Below are 17075 nucleotides of genomic sequence, written 5' to 3' on the forward strand. Positions count from 1 at the left end.
AATTCTTATGTAGTGGTAGGGAGGTAGCTGTTAAAAATAGTAGAGTAGAGCAGAGTATGCTATGCTGAGACCTGACGTTCTTGCCCAGCAGTACTGGAAATCTAGAAATGTGGAGAACTTGACAGGTAGAAGAAACCGAGAAACCGAGAGAGAGAAAGGTGAGACTATGTGAGGTAGGGATGGCAAGCAACTTGAGGCTTTGCTGATGGAATGTTCTGCAAGAAGCAGATGATTTAGTTCTGTGGGTCTGAGAGCAAAGTTGTTTTCGTTTGGGGGAGAGGTTACACGCTACCACCTTTTCCATTTACCTTAAAGTTATTTTGTTTAAAGGGATAGTCCCCTGGTTATCCATAGAATATTTCTGTCTAGAATAATTGAGCCCCTGACTTTTGTCAGATATTTTTGATTTGTCTATAGATGGAGGGTTATTGGGATATGTATAGATGCAAGGATTTTGAGCATAAACAAAACAACACAAGAATATAATTTTAAGTTATTTTAAATCAAATGATCTGCAAAGCAAGAGAGCAGTCCGTGCTATATATAACTGTGGGGAAAATATATATGACAAAATAGACCATTTTAATCATTTTTAAGTGTACTGGTCACAGTGGTATTAAGTACATTCACATTGTTGTGCACCCGTCTCCACCATCCGTCTCCAGAACCTTTTCATTTTCCCAGCCTGAACTCTGTACCCCTTAGATAATAATTCCCTGTTCCCCTTCCCCAATCCCTGATAACCACCGTTCTGCTTTCTGTCTCTAGGAGTGTAGGTGCCTCATGTAAGTGGAATCATGGGATATTTGTCCCTTTGTAACTGGCTTATTTCACTTAGCATAATGTCCTCAAGGTTCATCCATGTTATAGCATGTGTTGTAATTTCTTTCCTTTTTCATGCTAAATAATATTCAGTTGTATGTATATTCCACATTTTGTTTATCCGTTCATTCATCCTCGGGTTACTTCCTGGAAAGACTTTTTACGGAGAGAAAGTATGTTTTAATGGACAAGATAATAAAATTAATTCTAGACTTTCCTACCTGTGCTTTGGTTAAGTCACTCCTTAGAGCCTTGGTTTTCTAATTTATAGAAAAATACCACAAATTCTGTGTAAACTGTGAAGATTTATCCAAAACAATACCTCTTCGATGTTGATGTGCCTCAGGACTCATCCCCTCTGCCCAACTTGCCCCACATCTGGGAATATATGATGCTGCTTCCCACCCCCGCCCCCGAGATCGTGACCGCTTCACTCTCAGAAGGACGTGGGAGGGAGTAGAGGTTGTGTTTATTTTGGGGGAGAGGGAGAAAAACCCTCCCAGGTGATGCTAATGAATCCATCTTCTCGCACCCCTTGTGAATACCTAGAACCAGTCAACTAAGGTTCACAGTCTTGTGGCACCACAGTCTCGTGGCACGTTAGAACCAGTCACTGGGGGAGATTTTTTGAAAAGTACTGATGCCTAGACTTCACTCCCAAATATTGTAATTTATTCAATCTGGAGAAGGGTTTGGAGGTCAATGTTTTTTAAAGCACGTCAGGCGATTTTACTATGCAGCTAATGATGAGGCCCATTGGTCTAATGAATAGAGAATTGAGGGTTTGGTTGCTTTCCTGTACACCTTTGTTAGTCAGGTAGCGAAGAATTCCTTGTTAAACACTTGTAGTCTGTAGCCTTGTCTTGGCTCTGGGAGTGCCTGTAGCTAAAACCTTGTCAAAAGTGGGATGTCAGGGTCACTTGACAAATTCAGTTGTATCGGAGTAGCAGTATATAGTTTGAACCCTCTCCAAAGAAAAGTTGACCCAAAGTTTTGAAGTTTCTGTTAAAACCACTTGTGAGGTTGTTTTAAAAATGGTTTATAATGCCCTAGTATCCGTGATAAATGTTAGTTGTGTAATCCTTTCTGAAATGTTTTTGAAAATCAGATTTTATTACCTGGTTTATGTCTTGAGTATACACATTTTTAAGGTGCATTTAAGGCATTGGCAAATTGAAGACAGTTTTCGCCATTCCATAATTGAATTAACAAGGCAACTAACTAAGTGCCTTGATAATGTCTTTTGAATCCCAGGAGAAAAGTGAAATATTATGTCATAAGGCTATACTTGTATGTTTTCTTGATATAACAGCTGATGTGCCATTATCAGTTTATGAAGTTGAATAAAGCATTCATGAAACTGTAGCTTTTCACCTTGCCCTCTCATTTATATAGCCACCTCCTCCTAACTAGATTGACTGGTAATATTTTATTTGAACAGTTCCTTTATTTGTGTTTTTTATATCTAAAACAAATGTACTTTTTCCTTCTATTTGTAGGTTATGCAATGGTCTCTGCAAGATGGTTTATTCTTGAATTGGAGCTTTTTAAGACTGACAAATGCTGGTACTTCATCTTCTATAAGTGGACTATAATTTCTTTTCTCAAGACAACTACATAAGCAGACAAAATTGCAAAGATCTGCCCTGTGTCGAGTATGACAGCCACGACTCGTGGCTCTCCAGTAGGAGGGAATGACAGCCAGGGCCAGGCTCCTGACGGACAGTCTCAGCCACCCCTCCAACAGAATCAGGTAGGACGTTTAAGATACTAGTTAAAGCTACGTGGGTATTTATACGGTGGGATACTAAATAATGCAGCATGTTCTGAATAATTTGCAAAGTAACCATAAAACTGTTATTTTAAGAAAAGTAAATGGAAGTCTTACATAGTAACAAGAAAGCTCAAGTGCTATATAGATGGTGATGCTTGAATATGTAGCCCTTCTTCTGGTGTCTTATAGTGACATTCATCGTTAAATTAAGTATTTAAGCCCTGTGTCAATTCCGGAGCAAAGCATTAAATCATTTAGCGTAGCCTGGAAGGTTAAGAGCACAGACTCAAGTCTACTGCTTGTCTTCAAATTTCAGCTTTGCGCCACACTAGCTTTATGACTCTGGGTAAATTAATATAGCCTCCAAGCCTCAGCTGTTCATGTGTGAAATGGGGATAACAGTAGTGTAACTACTTGGTAGGATTGTTAAGAGGATCAAGTGCAATAATGTTTGCTAAGAGCTTAAAATAGATTTTGGCATTAAGATTTTGTGTTGGCCTCATAACTCATAGGGTAGTAGTCTTTCTTTTTCTATTCTCTGGATGAATTTGTGTAAGATTTCTATTTCTTCATTAATCATTTGGAAGATTTTACCGTGAAACCATCTAGCCTCAGGTTTTATTTGCGGAAAGGTTTTAATTGCACATCTAACTTTTCTTTTAATAAGGGAATTTTCTGATTTGTGTGTGTGTGTCTTTTGGTAAGTTGTGTTTTTCAAGGAATTTGTCTATTTCATCTAGATTGTCAGATTTGTTGGGGTAAAGTTGTTTATAATACCCTTTTTATTTGTTTAATGTCTTAAGATCTGTGGTAACATCTCCTTTTTCATTTCTGATACTGCTAATTTGTATTCTCTCTCTGCTAGGAATTTATCAATTTCATTAAACCTTCCTCCAAACTAACTTTTGGCTTTAATATTCTCCCCTCCCCACTTGTTTGCTTTTACCCTTATCTCTTTGTTTGTTTTATTTCCTTTGGATTTGGATTGCTGTTCTTTTTCTCGTTTCTTGAAAGTTCAATAATTGATTTTTCAACCTTCTTTTCTAATTTATACAGTTTTATATTGCAAAACATAAAACTGAATAAGACAGACATAGTAAAATTTGTGATATGCAGCTCAGACAGCGCCTAGAGGTGAATTTATAGCTGAGGTACATGCACGTGAATCACAAACATGCTGCTTACAGCTGGTATGTGTTTATCTAGAATTCTGTAGGGATAAGTTTTTAGGCAAAGATATTGTTATTGCACGGGGCTTACATTTGTCATTTCTCGATAAGTTTTGATTGTCCAGCTCTTACAGATTAGATACTCTCTATTACAAGTATGCTAGAAAAGAGCTGCGCATGCGCTCTCCCTCTGCTCCCCCCATTTCTTCCTCTCCCTCTGCCATTTTAGAGAAGTGAGTGAGTCAGGTTTTAATTTTTTTTTCCCCAAATAAATGTGTCAGCTTTATTTCCTTTCCTCTCTGGTTCCCACTTTTAAGACATAAAATACTTAAGTATATTGTCACAGGTCTTGGACAGAGTTGTTAAGTCTTTCCTGTGTCATAAATTTGTTAGTCAGTGTTCAGGTTTCTTTAAACATAGTCAAAGGTTTGTGTTGGATGCCAGAGATTTCTATTTTTAAACCAGGAGCTAGTAGTTAGAGTTGCAGTATCTTTCGCTCTCTCTTTTCCGTGTTATACTTGCATTGTACATGGACTCCTAACATCTTTTGCATTGTTTGTGGCTTGTATGACTTTAGACAAAAATTAAACCTCTATTCTAAACTTACTTTTATTTTAAAGTGTTGGTGATAATTTTTAGAGCTCTTGGGTTTGTGATATTCAACTTAACATAATGCCTCCACATTATGTCCTAATAGTTGTTTATGTGTTTGAAGATGACTGGTAATTAAAACAACAGAGGAACAAACGAATTCCATTCTTAACTCTCTGTAGAATCCCTCGCTCTTTCAGTTTCTTATTCTCTACTTTTTAATGTTAGGATTTAAGTTATTTCACGAGATTTAACACTACTGGACCAAGAGAACGCAACCATAGCATTTAATCACTGCCAATTTAAGGGTCACTTTTGGAATATGCTTTTTACATATTGGCATAAAGGGAATTTCTCCAATCAGTCTGGTTTTTCACCTAATGTATGATATTGCTTTAAAAGGGCGTTCCCACAGGAGAGAATTTTGGGCTCTAATGTGTGGTAAAACTCAGTGATAAATGAAATAGCCTCTGCGAAGGCACTGTGTGATGAACACTCTTGGGTGCTGCTATTGGGAGGGTATAAACTTTCTGGAATGGAATTTGGCAAAATATATGTCAGTGGCCCTAAAAAAAACCACTTTATGCTGTTGTTGTAGTAATTACATTTCCAGGATCCTATTGTAAGGAAAACTTGAAGTTCAGTACAAAGATTTATATATGAGAAGATTCATTACAGCTCTCTTTATGTTGGCAATAAAAATCGCAAAATACTAAATGTTCCTTAATTTTGTTTAATTCATTTGATACCCTGTGGCCATTAATCAACTTTAAAAAAAATATTCTTAATGATGTGGGAAAATACTCAAATGTTAAATGGACACAGACTTAAGCAGGTATAATCCCAATTTTATTGAAAATTCATGCATATACATAGGCGGCTTTTTGCTTTTTCACTGGTAGAACAAAGATTATAAGGAAATAATTGAAAATGTCATTGGCTCTTATCTGTCGGTGTGGTATTACAGGTGTTTTAATTGTTATTTTTGTCTTTACGATTTTTATGAGCATGTATATAATATTTATATATACTGGAAGGGGAGGTTTTTTCTTTTAAATAATAAAGCAGACTTCCTAAATTACGTATTTCACATACAAATACTTATATTAGGCTTCTAAAACTGGAATTCTGTGCTGCTGTAGATTCTTTTTCCTTGAGACTAGCTCTGTAGCACCTGCACTGTGTTCACCATCTTAAGTAGAAGTTCGCCATTTAGTTACAAATTGGTTCTACATGTTCGTATATACACTGTGTAAGTGAGGAGGATTAATGGTGGTGTACCCAGCTGTCTTCAATACAGACGTTTACTTATGTACCTAATAGGTGCTAAAATGATAGGGAAAAGGGCCATCAGTCTACAGTGGGTAGAAAATTCAAGAACAGAGAAGTAAAAATCAGCTTAAAATTTAGATTGGTTTCAGTTTGAAAGGGAGAATGCCATCTGCTTTCTAAATTAAGAATAAAAGTCATAAAGTTCGTTCATTTAGTTGCAAAATATTATGCACAGCTAACATAGGGTGGTAAGAGAAAAATGTGCTAAAAAGGAAGAATGAAAGAATAAAATTAGCCTTATTAGTTGAAAATGACATGAACTATTTAGAAACCACAATCATAAAGTTTTTAATAATTGGATAATAGTTTGAGACTAGGGAAATTACAGAGTAAAATTTTTCCCCCTTTAAATTAAAAAATAAAACTTATAAGTCAAACTTTTTAATCTGTAAAATGTGATTTCATATTTGTATAGTAATTTCTATTATGACAGGGCTTATATAATGGGAAACGTAAGCAGAGAAGCAGTGTACATTGTGGTTAAGAACACCAACTTTAGAATTAGACCTGGATTCAAATCCTGACCAGACTTGGAGCTGTGTGACCTTGGGCCAATTACTTATTGTTGGAGTTTTTCCTATCTGTTAAATGGCAGTAGAATACTTCCTTATGCTGTTGAGAATCAATTGAAATTATTTTAAAGCAAAGTCACACAGAGACTGCCTGAAACATCAGAAGTTTACAATGATCGTATCTTCTTTAAAAATTTACGTTGTTTCCCCCTGATCTGTGCTGGTGTTTGAGTTATTAGATGTTATAGAAACCTAAATCTCGAATATCTGATTTTTAATTAAGACTTCATCGCCTGATTCTTCCAATGAAAATTCCCCGGCAACTCCCCCAGATGAGCAAGGTCAAGGTGATGCCCCACCACAGCTTGAAGATGAGGAACCTGCATTTCCACATACTGACCTGGCAAAGTTAGACGACATGATCAATAGGTGAGTTGATTTTGTCTTGTTTTTAGTGTGTGTCGTACGTAGGAAAACCAACTGAATTTCTCAGCATAGTAATTAGTAGTAGATAAGAGAGTGAACAGGAATATCACAGTAACCACACTGCCTCCTTAATAGCCTTGACATCTTAGTCATTGCCAAGTGCTCTGTAACCCATGGTTCTTTGTGGATTTTAAAAATGAAAGGGAGTAACGATGTCAATGGTTTTCAGATTGACGATGACCCTAGCTGGTATGTTTTCTGTAGTAGAGCCATATGTGTGATTTCCATTTTTGAGAGTTTATGAAGATTTTTTCCTTACTAGTGTGTTGGCTGCTGGGGTTGCTAGATGACTTTAGTAATTTTTGCATGGCCCTGAGGTAAACCAGGCTGTAAGGAGATTGAGTTCCTTGGAGCCTGCCCCTCGTGAACCCTTGCCTAGGCTGAGGCATTTAACCATCTCAGCGATTTGTTTCTCTTGATCTTCATCTCGGGGCAGTTCAGAGTGTAAGTTTTCACACTTGTAGGACAAACATCTCTCCCCCGCACACACGCACTTTGGTTATTTGGAGGAAGACTCTGAGAGAGTGAAAATTTAAGCTTAGGTGCAGGGAATTAGAAAGAATTAAAGAAGATAAGGGAAAAGCATCTCCAAAGAGGAAAGCAAGGAAAACACACTTATGGGCACTTGCCTTACTGAGTTGTTTTGTTGTATTTCACTTTCTAAAAAATAGCTTAACACCATTACATGTAATGACAGGGGAAATAGAAACATTGTGTGTTGTTTCATTTTGTTTTAATTCTGATTACATAAGTATGCATTGTTAAACATAGAAATATATTATGTTGATAAAGTTCTCTATAATTTCTTCCTTACATACACACATCCCAACCAAAAATTCCTAACAATCAGGAGTACATTCTTCCAGAATATCTTTCTGTTTATTTCATATGTATTGATTTTTCTACAAATATAGGATTTTTACTATAATATCATTTTATGACTTGCTTTTCTCACTTCATTTATCTTCAGTATTTTTTCTATGAATAAATATATATATAATTCATTGTTTTTAATGGTATTTTTGAAAGAACACATTAAATGTGATTCTGGCACATGCCTATAGTAATGGCATATAATGAATTATAGTCAAACAAAGAAAAATTATGTGAAGTTGTTTGTAATGTCCCTGGCGTCATTCTCTATAGCAGAGACATCATAGCGAGTGATTGTGCAGTGCTGCCTTTTGTCTGGTGATGGGTGATTGTTAGTAAAGTGTACCTATGTGGATTCGAGGATGAAGTTGCATATTAGCAAATCCTCAGGGGAAGAGAAATACAAATGATGTTTTTTATCTAAATAAAAACAAGGGCAAAGATAGTATACATTGCTTTCTAATAGATTATGTGATCATGGAGCACTTTTTATCAAAACGAGAGTTCTTGGGGCAGTGGGTGAAGTTGAGTGGTGGTGAGGAGGAAGGGGTAAGAAAAAGGATGGACTCTAGATGATTGGGCTGCCAGCCACTGGGACCACAGGAAACCCCACCTGGGCGTGTGCTGCATCCTTGTTTGAGGGTGCAAGGGTGCCTTTGGATTCATCGAGACTTGGAGAGCCAGGTTTCACTTAACCTTCAGGAAAAGTTGAGGAATTATGATGAATTGAGGCAGAAATCAGTCATCTGCCACCTAAACTTTTTCTTGGTGAAGAAGTTGAAGACAACTAAGAGGTTCATCATAATGTCTCCTCTAACCTGAATCCTGAAAGAGCACTTTCCTATGAACTTTCACAATAGGTATCAATTAATTAATATTTGATTATGTAATAGTTTGATATTCTGTTATTAAAATAATTTCATTTTTTCCCTCTCATTGCTATATGTTTGACAGTTCCTTAAAAAAAATCTTTTTGTAGACACAACTTTTTGTAGAGACAACAGATGTCACTTAGTCCCACAAAGCAGATAGTCTGTGAACCTTTGTTTTACTATTTTAATGTTATTTTAATATTTAATATTTTCATGCTGATATAAGTGAGTAATTAGTAACTCATTTATAGTGCCTCTTTTAGTGTGCAACCAATAAACATCTTTTTATATTATTAAAACTCTTAGGCCTCGATGGGTGGTTCCAGTTTTGCCAAAAGGGGAATTAGAAGTGCTTTTAGAAGCTGCTATTGATCTTAGTAAAAAAGGTAAGTTTGGATGTTGTTATGCTTTCCAAAATGTGTGCTACTACATACACTTTCATTTCATCCCTGAAAACTTTGTTTTCCTCTCTTATAAACACTTACTGTATATTCCTAGATTAGAACTTGTAACTAAGCTTTCTTCTTCTTTTTTTCTTTTTAGATTTTTTTTATTTTTCCTTTTTCTCCCTAAAGCCCCCGGTACATAGTTGTATATTTTTAATTGTGGCATGTGGGACACTGCCTCAGCTTAGCCTGACGAGTGGTGCCATGTCCGCGCCCTGGATCCGAACTGGTGAAACCCTGGGCCGCCGAAGCGGAGTGCACAAACTTAACCACGAGGCCAGCCCCTAACTAAGCTTTCTTGATACGGCTTATGATACATATCTAGAGTGAGAGTTTATATCCTTTGGACAGCCTTCAGGGGTATTTGTGAACTCTCTGAAGCTATACTTAAAATTTGTGTATATTCCAAATTTGTGTGTATTCATATTTAAAGTAAACTCTCTAGCTCATATGTTGATTATTTTTTTAATGCACAGAAAATCTTTGATTTTTCTCTAAAAGAAAAAAAACTTGAAAGATGAGGTTCTATTTTTTTTTTTTAATTTTTATTGAGTTAATGATAGGTTACAATCTTGTGAAATTTCAGTTGTACATTATTGTCTGTCAGTCGGGTTGTAGGTGCACCCCTTCACCCTTTGTGTCCACCCCCCACCCCACCTTTCCCCTGGTAGCCACTAATCTGTTCTCTCTGTCCACGTTTTTAAATTCCTCATATGAGTGGAGTCATACAGAGATTATCCTTCTCTAACTGGCTTATTTTAACATAATTCCCTCAAGGTCCATCCATGTTCTTGCAAATGGGATGATTTTGTTCTTTTTTTACAGCTGAGTAGTATTCCGTTGTATATACCACATCTTCTTTATCCAATCATCTGTTGATGGGCATTTAGGTTGCTTCCACGTCTTGGCTATTGTAAATAATGCTGCAGTGAACATTGGGGTGCATGGGACTTTTGGAATTGCTGACTTCAAGCTCTTAGTGGGATACCTGGGTCGTATGGTAATTCTATTTTTAATTTTTTGAGGAATCCCCATACTGTTTTCCACAGTGGCTGCACCGGTTTGCATTCCCACCAGCAGTGTATGAGGGTTCCTTTTTCTCCACAACCTCTCCAACATTTGTTACTATTTGTTTTAGTTATTTTTATCATTCTAATGGGTGTAAGGTGATATCTTAGTGTAGTTTTGATTTGCATTTCCCTGATGCACAGCGATGATGAACATCTTTTCATGTGCCTATTGGCCATCCGTATATCTTCTTTGGAGAAATGTCTGTTTATATCCTCTGCCCATTGTTTGATCAGGTGGTTTGTCTTTTTGTTGTTGGGTTGTGTGAATTCTTTATATATTTTGGAGATTAACTCCTTGTCAGATATATGATTTGCAAATATTTTCTCCTGGTTAGTGGATTGTCTTTTAGTTTTGTTCCTGGTTTCCTTTGCCTTGCTGAAGCTCTTTAGTCTGATGTAGTCTCCTTTGTTTATTTTTCTTTTCTTTACCTTGCCTGAGTAGACATGGTACTCGATACTTTTAAGACCGATGTCAAAGATTGTACTGCCTATATTTTCTTCTAGAAGTTTTATGGTTTCACATCTTGCTTTCAAGTCTTTAATCCATTTTGAGTTAATTTTTGTGTATGGTGAAGTATAATGGTCTGGTTTGTTTTGTTTTGTTTTTTAAAGCTTCATAGGTTTTTTTTTTTTTTACAGGCTTTTTTGGTGAGGAAGATTGGCCCTGAACTAACATCTCTTGCCAATCTTCCTCTTTTTTTTGTTCTCCCCACAGCCCCAGTACATAGTTGTATATCCTAGTTGTAATTCCTTCTAGTTCTTCTGTGTGGGATGTCACCACAACATGGCTTGACAAGCAGCGTGTAGGTCCGTGCCCAGGATCTGAACTGGCAAATCCCAGGCTGCCAAAGCAGAGTGTGCAAACTTAACCACTATGCCATCAGGCCGGCCCCTTCTTTCATTCTTTTGCATGTGGCTGTCCAGTTTTCCCAGCACCATTTATGGAAAAGACTTTCCTTTCTCCATTGTATGTTCTTGGCTCCCTTGTTGAAGAGCTGTCCATAGACGTGTGGTTTTATTTCTGGGCTCTCACTCCTGTTCCATTGATCTGTGTGTCTGTTTTTGTGCCAGTACCGTGCTGTTTTGATTACTGTAGCTTTGTAGTATATTTTGAAATCAGGGATTGTGATGCCTCCAGCTTTGTTCTTTTTTCTCTGGATTGCTTTAGCTATTTGGGGTCTTTTATTGCCCTATGTGAATTTTAGGATTCTTTGTTCTATTTCCGTGGAGAATGTCACTGGGATTCTGAATGGGATTTCATTGAATCTGTAGATTGCTTTAGGTAGTATGGAAATTTTAACTATGTTTATTCTTCCAATCCATGAGCCTGGAACCTCTTTGCATTTCTTTATGTCATCATCAGTTTCTCTCAATAATGTCTTATAGTTTTCATTGTATAGGTCTTTCACTTCTTTGGTTAAATTTATACCTAGGTATTTTCAGAGAGTAAAACGCTATGAAGTATTTAGATTCCCTATCACATGGTACTGGTAACCATTTTGTGTTTAAGGTCCTGTGTCATAATTTGAAATATTTTCAATTCATCTTAATATTGCTTGATTTAATGTACTTTTATAAAGTTAAGTATTTTTGAAGTTCATTCAAGGTTATTTTTGTTTCTGAATCAGTTACCTTTTGACACATAGGAACTTTGATAATACTTGCAATATGATTACCTTTTTGACCTCTCACAATAGATAATGCTGTGAGTTTTTTTCCAAGGCTAGTCTGCATTTGTTAGCTGTCAGTGAACAGTTTACAATTATTTGTTACCTTTTATCATATAATTGGACATTGAAAGGTAATCAGAGAAATGTTTTGTTTACATTAATTTTTCTTCCCTTTTCTTAGGCCTTGATGTTAAAAGTGAAGCATGTCAGCGATTTTTTCGAGATGGACTAACAATATCATTCACTAAAATCCTTACAGATGAGGCAGTGAGTGGCTGGAAGTTTGAAATTCATGTGAGTCTTGCATTTGATTTTAAAAAATCAGATTTACATGGTGATACTTGTGAGTGTTTTCTCATTTATATATACATAAAATGTATATTTGGTTATATATTTGATCCGTCAATTGAATTAAAGGGTCTCAAAATGAGAAACTTTTAAAATAGCTTTTATAAATTACACTTTATATTGACGGAAGTATGATCATTTAGAATGTGAGATTTAGAGTTAGGAAACTTTGGTTTACTTTGTCTCCTGGGTTCTCAAGTGCCTTGTGACCTTAAGTCACCACATTTCATTGAAAATATGATGGTATCAATTTTGAGATGTACCAATCACTCATTTTATGTACCACTAAGGAAGAGAAACACCCAAGCTGAGGAATCTAATATCTGGGACACAAAGGGGTCAATGCAGAGCAATGAAGTTAACCATACAGAAAGAGACAGCAAAGAAATCTATATGTCTCAACCTTTGCACCAGTTAGATGTGGGAAAATATCTTTAAAATTTAAACCACAAGGCAGTATTCAAACAGTTTTGTAGTCTGAATTCAAATTATAAGTGTGATACAAAAAATCCTCAAACGGAGAATTTAAACTGGTCTCAGTTTGGTGGTGTCCCCAAGTGACTGGCAAAAGCAAAGACAAATCTTCTCTACAAACACCTTCAGTCTAGGAAAATGGACTATGCATTGATTATAAGATACAGTCAGATTCCAGAGATCTTAAAAAGTGAAAAAATGTGCATCTTAGATTGATGAAATGCCCTAGTTACTCCAAGTCTCTGTTCCTTGTTTATACTGTGGAAATAGGGTCATAATTTGTGAAGGAGGTACTTTTGTGCTCTGAACTGTTTCTCACAGAGAACGATAGCATAAAAATCCCAACGTCTCCTGATTCAACATGTAACTTTATAGGTATAGAAATGGAAATTTTGGAAGTCGTGTCAGACTTTTGCATTGAGGCTTAGATAGCAAATGTACTCCTTGAATAATTAATATGTTGTTTAGATTTTAGAATTATTGCCTCTAGTGTATAAATTCCAAAGGAAAAACAATGGTAATTTGCATCATGTTTGTGGACATAGAGTAGTGCCTACTTGATTTTATAAGCCATTACAAATGGCTTTTGAAAGTAGGTAGTATATATAAATTATAAAATAAATGCTAATTTGTCTTTCTTGATATATCAGTTTGGTCCTCCTATTAGTGAAATGAAACATAATTCAAATGATTTGTATAGAAAAATAGATCATTATTAAGATATAATTAATTAAGATGGGAAACATTTCTGTTTGGAATTGTAGTGTTTTGATCTTATAAATCACCTTTTTCCTTTATATAACAGAGGTGTATTATCAACAATACTCACCGCCTGGTGGAGCTATGTGTGGCCAAGTTGTCCCAAGACTGGTTTCCACTTTTAGAACTTCTCTCCATGGCCTTAAATCCTCATTGCAAATTCCATATCTACAATGGTACACGTCCATGTGAATCCGTTTCCTCAAATGTTCAGTTGCCTGAAGATGAACTCTTTGCTCGTTCACCAGACCCTCGATCACCAAAAGTGCGTTGGTTTGTTATTTTCAAAATTAAATATTATAGTTACTTTGCTCTGCCACAAAACTTTAAATGATCTGAACCTCCTGTTAAGATGGGGAAGAATAATTTCATATTACTCTTAAAAGGATTCTGCATTATTTTGTATTTTAGAATCTTTTTTCCCCCCTCAGCTTTATTGAGATGTAGTTGGCAAATAAAATTATTATTTTTTCTTTCTTTTTTTTCGTTCTCCATGTAGTCAGTCACCATTGTCTTCTGCCTAGCCTCTTGGCAAATAGACATAATTTGGGTTAATATGAAACAGACGATGTTTTTCCTTTTAAATACGAGTAGAGTAGGTGGTTACTTCTTTGACCAAAGCCATGATTATTTTAGACATTCTAAGATTTTGACTCCCAGATCAAGTACATCCTATAAATGTCTAATAATGTCATAAAACTAAAATTATAGAAATTATAAATGAAAGCAAAATAGTTAAGTGTTAATGAAATATATTTTATATACATAAATGTGAAAGTTCTCCAGGATAAATTTTCTATAGCAACATAAACAGTATACACTTTAAACAATGTTTCCCTAAACTATATTTCTTTTACTAAGTTTTAAATAATTAACAATATATAGTTTTCAAATTTCAGATTTTAGGGAGACATTTTTAATATTATGGGCCTTATAAAACCAGCCAGGAAGATTTGAATTTATACATACAATGCTTGGTTTCTTCTGTCAAAGGTGGCTATCATCAGGGTGTGTTGAACTTAGAGCTGAGATTTTCAGGTATTTCCCAAGGGTCATGTTATCTAATTCAGGCTTACTTTTATTTAAGTAAATCAAATTAATGTCTAAATAATGTCAGTCTCCGAAATATACCTGTATTCCTTTTTTATTTTATTTTTTGCTCTATAGGTCAGTAAAGAGACTCACAGAGAATAACTTGATTTAAGATGGTTTCTGGTTGAAGATATTTTTATATTTTCCTTTGAAGCCTAGCTCTTCTTGAGTATTACTACTGAGTATTCCTAATTTCTTAAATATACGTTGCTGCTGAAAACATGAGAAGATTAGCTTTAGACTAACTCTTTACTTTGTGCATGTGTGCTATTTTATATATATCATATGTAACTGTTGAGTATATCAGCCTAATAGTTTCATTCCAGTTATTGGAGAAATAAAAATACATACTGCATAATGAATATGTACTATCTTAGAATTGCTGAATACCAAAAGGGACCTGGTGAATTAAATGCTCAGATTTTTAATTGTTTTGAATAAGCTTTTTAAGACCAAATAAAAATGTAGGAAAATCCTGTAATTATATAGAAATATGGTAGTTGATTTATTAGAGAATTTGATTTAGATTATCATAAAATCATATCAAAACTACCCTTAGCTACAATATTCTCTCTTTAAAGCATTTACCTTTTATTTAGCATTTACCTTTGTCTTGGACCTGTGTTTTTTTGTTTTTAAATCATTGTAGAAATTATTTTTGCTTAAGGCTTAGTAGACAAATTGCCCCCCCTTGTTTTTCCCTCAGTGGCTTCTAAAATGTGGCCGTTTAGAAGAAAGCAAGGTATAAAAGGTTGTCTTGAGTACATAAATTTTTAGATGCATTTGATTCTTATACAGTCAGCCCTCCATATCCATGGGTTCCACATCTGCACATTCAACTAACTGCCTGTCGAAAGGCCTACGGTGGTTCTGTCCGGACTGAATATGTACAGACCTTTTTTTCTTGTCTTTACTCACTGAACCATACAGTAAAACAACGATTTACATTGTATTAGGTGTTATAAGTAATGTAGAGATTATTTAAAGTATACAGGAGGATGTGCGTTGGTTACATGCAAATACCATGCCATTTTATGTTAGGGACTTGAGCATCCTTGGACTTGGGTGTCTGCGGGGGAGGGAGGATCCTAGAACCAGTCCCCCATGGATACTGAGGGACAACTGTATCCATATACTCTTTTAATTCATTTTAAGTTTTTACATATAGGCGTACGTTTCACTACACGAAACGTTCCATAGCGCAGCTGCATTGGTCTCCGAGATGCTGCTATTCCTTAGGGCAAAGATTGAAAGACAGTCCATACTATTCTGTCGTCGCACCTCTGCGATGAGAACTGGGTTCATTCACGTGAGTCAGCGAAAGCATTAAGCAGCATATTCTAGTTAGGACCAACAGATAGAATACCAGGGGTTAGTTTTTAATGGATAGATCACTCTTGGGCTTTAAGACTATTATTTATATGGAATTTTTAGTTATTTAAAACTACCACAAAAAATGAATTCAAACATTATCTTGGGTTACCAAATATCTTACTTTTCTTAAACAGTTTTTTTACTCCCTTACATTTTTTAAAACATATTTTTAGATAATCAGAAGATATTGTACAATGATGGGATTGCTGAAATAGAAGCATGGCTTCTCATTTCTGCTCACCAGCTATATTGGTATAAACAGCCAGCTGTGCCGTAGCCATCTGATCTGTACTGCTGCTGATCTTCTCTGTCGCAGACAGGATTACTGTGAAGAATATGCACTGGTTTTGTGTTTTTTTCAAAGATGGGTTTACATAATAATTTTCTTGTAATGAATTTCCTGTTCCTAGTATGTTCCAATCAAGAACTTACTTCAGATAGTACTTGTTTTCCCCCCTAAAAGCAGGAAGTTAACATTTTTCATTTACTGTTTTGCAGGGTTGGCTAGTGGATCTTCTCAACAAATTCGGCACTTTAAATGGGTTCCAGATTTTGCATGATCGTTTTATTAATGGATCAGCATTAAATGTTCAAATAATTGCAGCTCTTATTAAGTAAGTTATGTTTTAAAATGAATTTTAAGTGCATTATAGAAATTGCTACTTTATTGCTTAATAAAAATTGAGTTTCTTTTTTCGAGCATGGTTTCTTCTTTAATTGGTAACTTGGATTTTTTAAAGTAATATTAATAATCTGAGTTCAGTCCTAGTTGATTTTAAGAAATTGAGTATTACAAGAATTTTTTGTCTTTCCTATTTCAGACCATTTGGACAGTGCTATGAGTTTCTCACTCTTCATACAGTGAAAAAGTACTTTCTTCCAGTAATAGAAATGGTTCCACAGTTTTTAGAAAACTTAACTGATGAAGAACTGAAAAAAGAAGCAAAGAATGAAGCCAAGAATGATGCCCTTTCAATGATTATTAAATCTTTGAAGAATTTGGCTTCAAGGGTTCCAGGACAAGAGGAAACTGTAAAAAATTTAGAAATATTTAGGTTAAAAATGATACTTAGGTAAGATATTTACCTCTTGAAATAATTATGTGAACATTTAGAATCATACTTAACTCTGAATTTCTCTTCTAGATTATTGCAAATTTCTTCTTTCAATGGGAAGATGAACGCCCTGAATGAGGTTAACAAGGTGATATCTAGTGTCTCGTACTACACTCATCGGCATGGTAACCCTGAGGAGGAGGAGTGGCTCACGGCTGAACGAATGGCAGTAAGTCCGTGGATTCTTCTTTCATGAATAAGAATCTACCTAAGGCAAAATTTAGAATAGCTTTACATAAGTTAGCAATATTAACATTTTAAAGAAAACCATGAAATTGGGAGGTGTTTGGATTGAT

The 17075-nt window shown here is 35.4% G+C and overlaps 1 protein-coding gene across 14 annotated transcripts in view; it reads left to right on the forward strand.

Moving 5' to 3' along the window:
- Positions 1 to 17075, forward strand: part of USP9X (ubiquitin specific peptidase 9 X-linked) — a 167371-nt gene that overhangs the window by 64773 nt on the left and 85523 nt on the right. For all 14 annotated transcript variants that reach the window (XM_070603644.1, XM_070603650.1, XM_070603647.1 and 11 more), the window contains exons 2-9: positions 2322 to 2575; positions 6484 to 6629; positions 8738 to 8817; positions 11799 to 11911; positions 13245 to 13463; positions 16163 to 16278; positions 16486 to 16737; positions 16810 to 16948. In XM_070603644.1, the coding sequence (XP_070459745.1) occupies positions 2480 to 2575; positions 6484 to 6629; positions 8738 to 8817; positions 11799 to 11911; positions 13245 to 13463; positions 16163 to 16278; positions 16486 to 16737; positions 16810 to 16948 (1161 nt within the window). In that variant the 5' untranslated portion in view covers positions 2322 to 2479. The remainder of the gene's footprint in view (positions 1 to 2321; positions 2576 to 6483; positions 6630 to 8737; positions 8818 to 11798; positions 11912 to 13244; positions 13464 to 16162; positions 16279 to 16485; positions 16738 to 16809; positions 16949 to 17075) is intronic.

This window comes from Equus przewalskii, chromosome X, assembly GCF_037783145.1.
Source record: "Equus przewalskii isolate Varuska chromosome X, EquPr2, whole genome shotgun sequence".
NCBI lineage: Eukaryota > Metazoa > Chordata > Mammalia > Perissodactyla > Equidae > Equus > Equus przewalskii.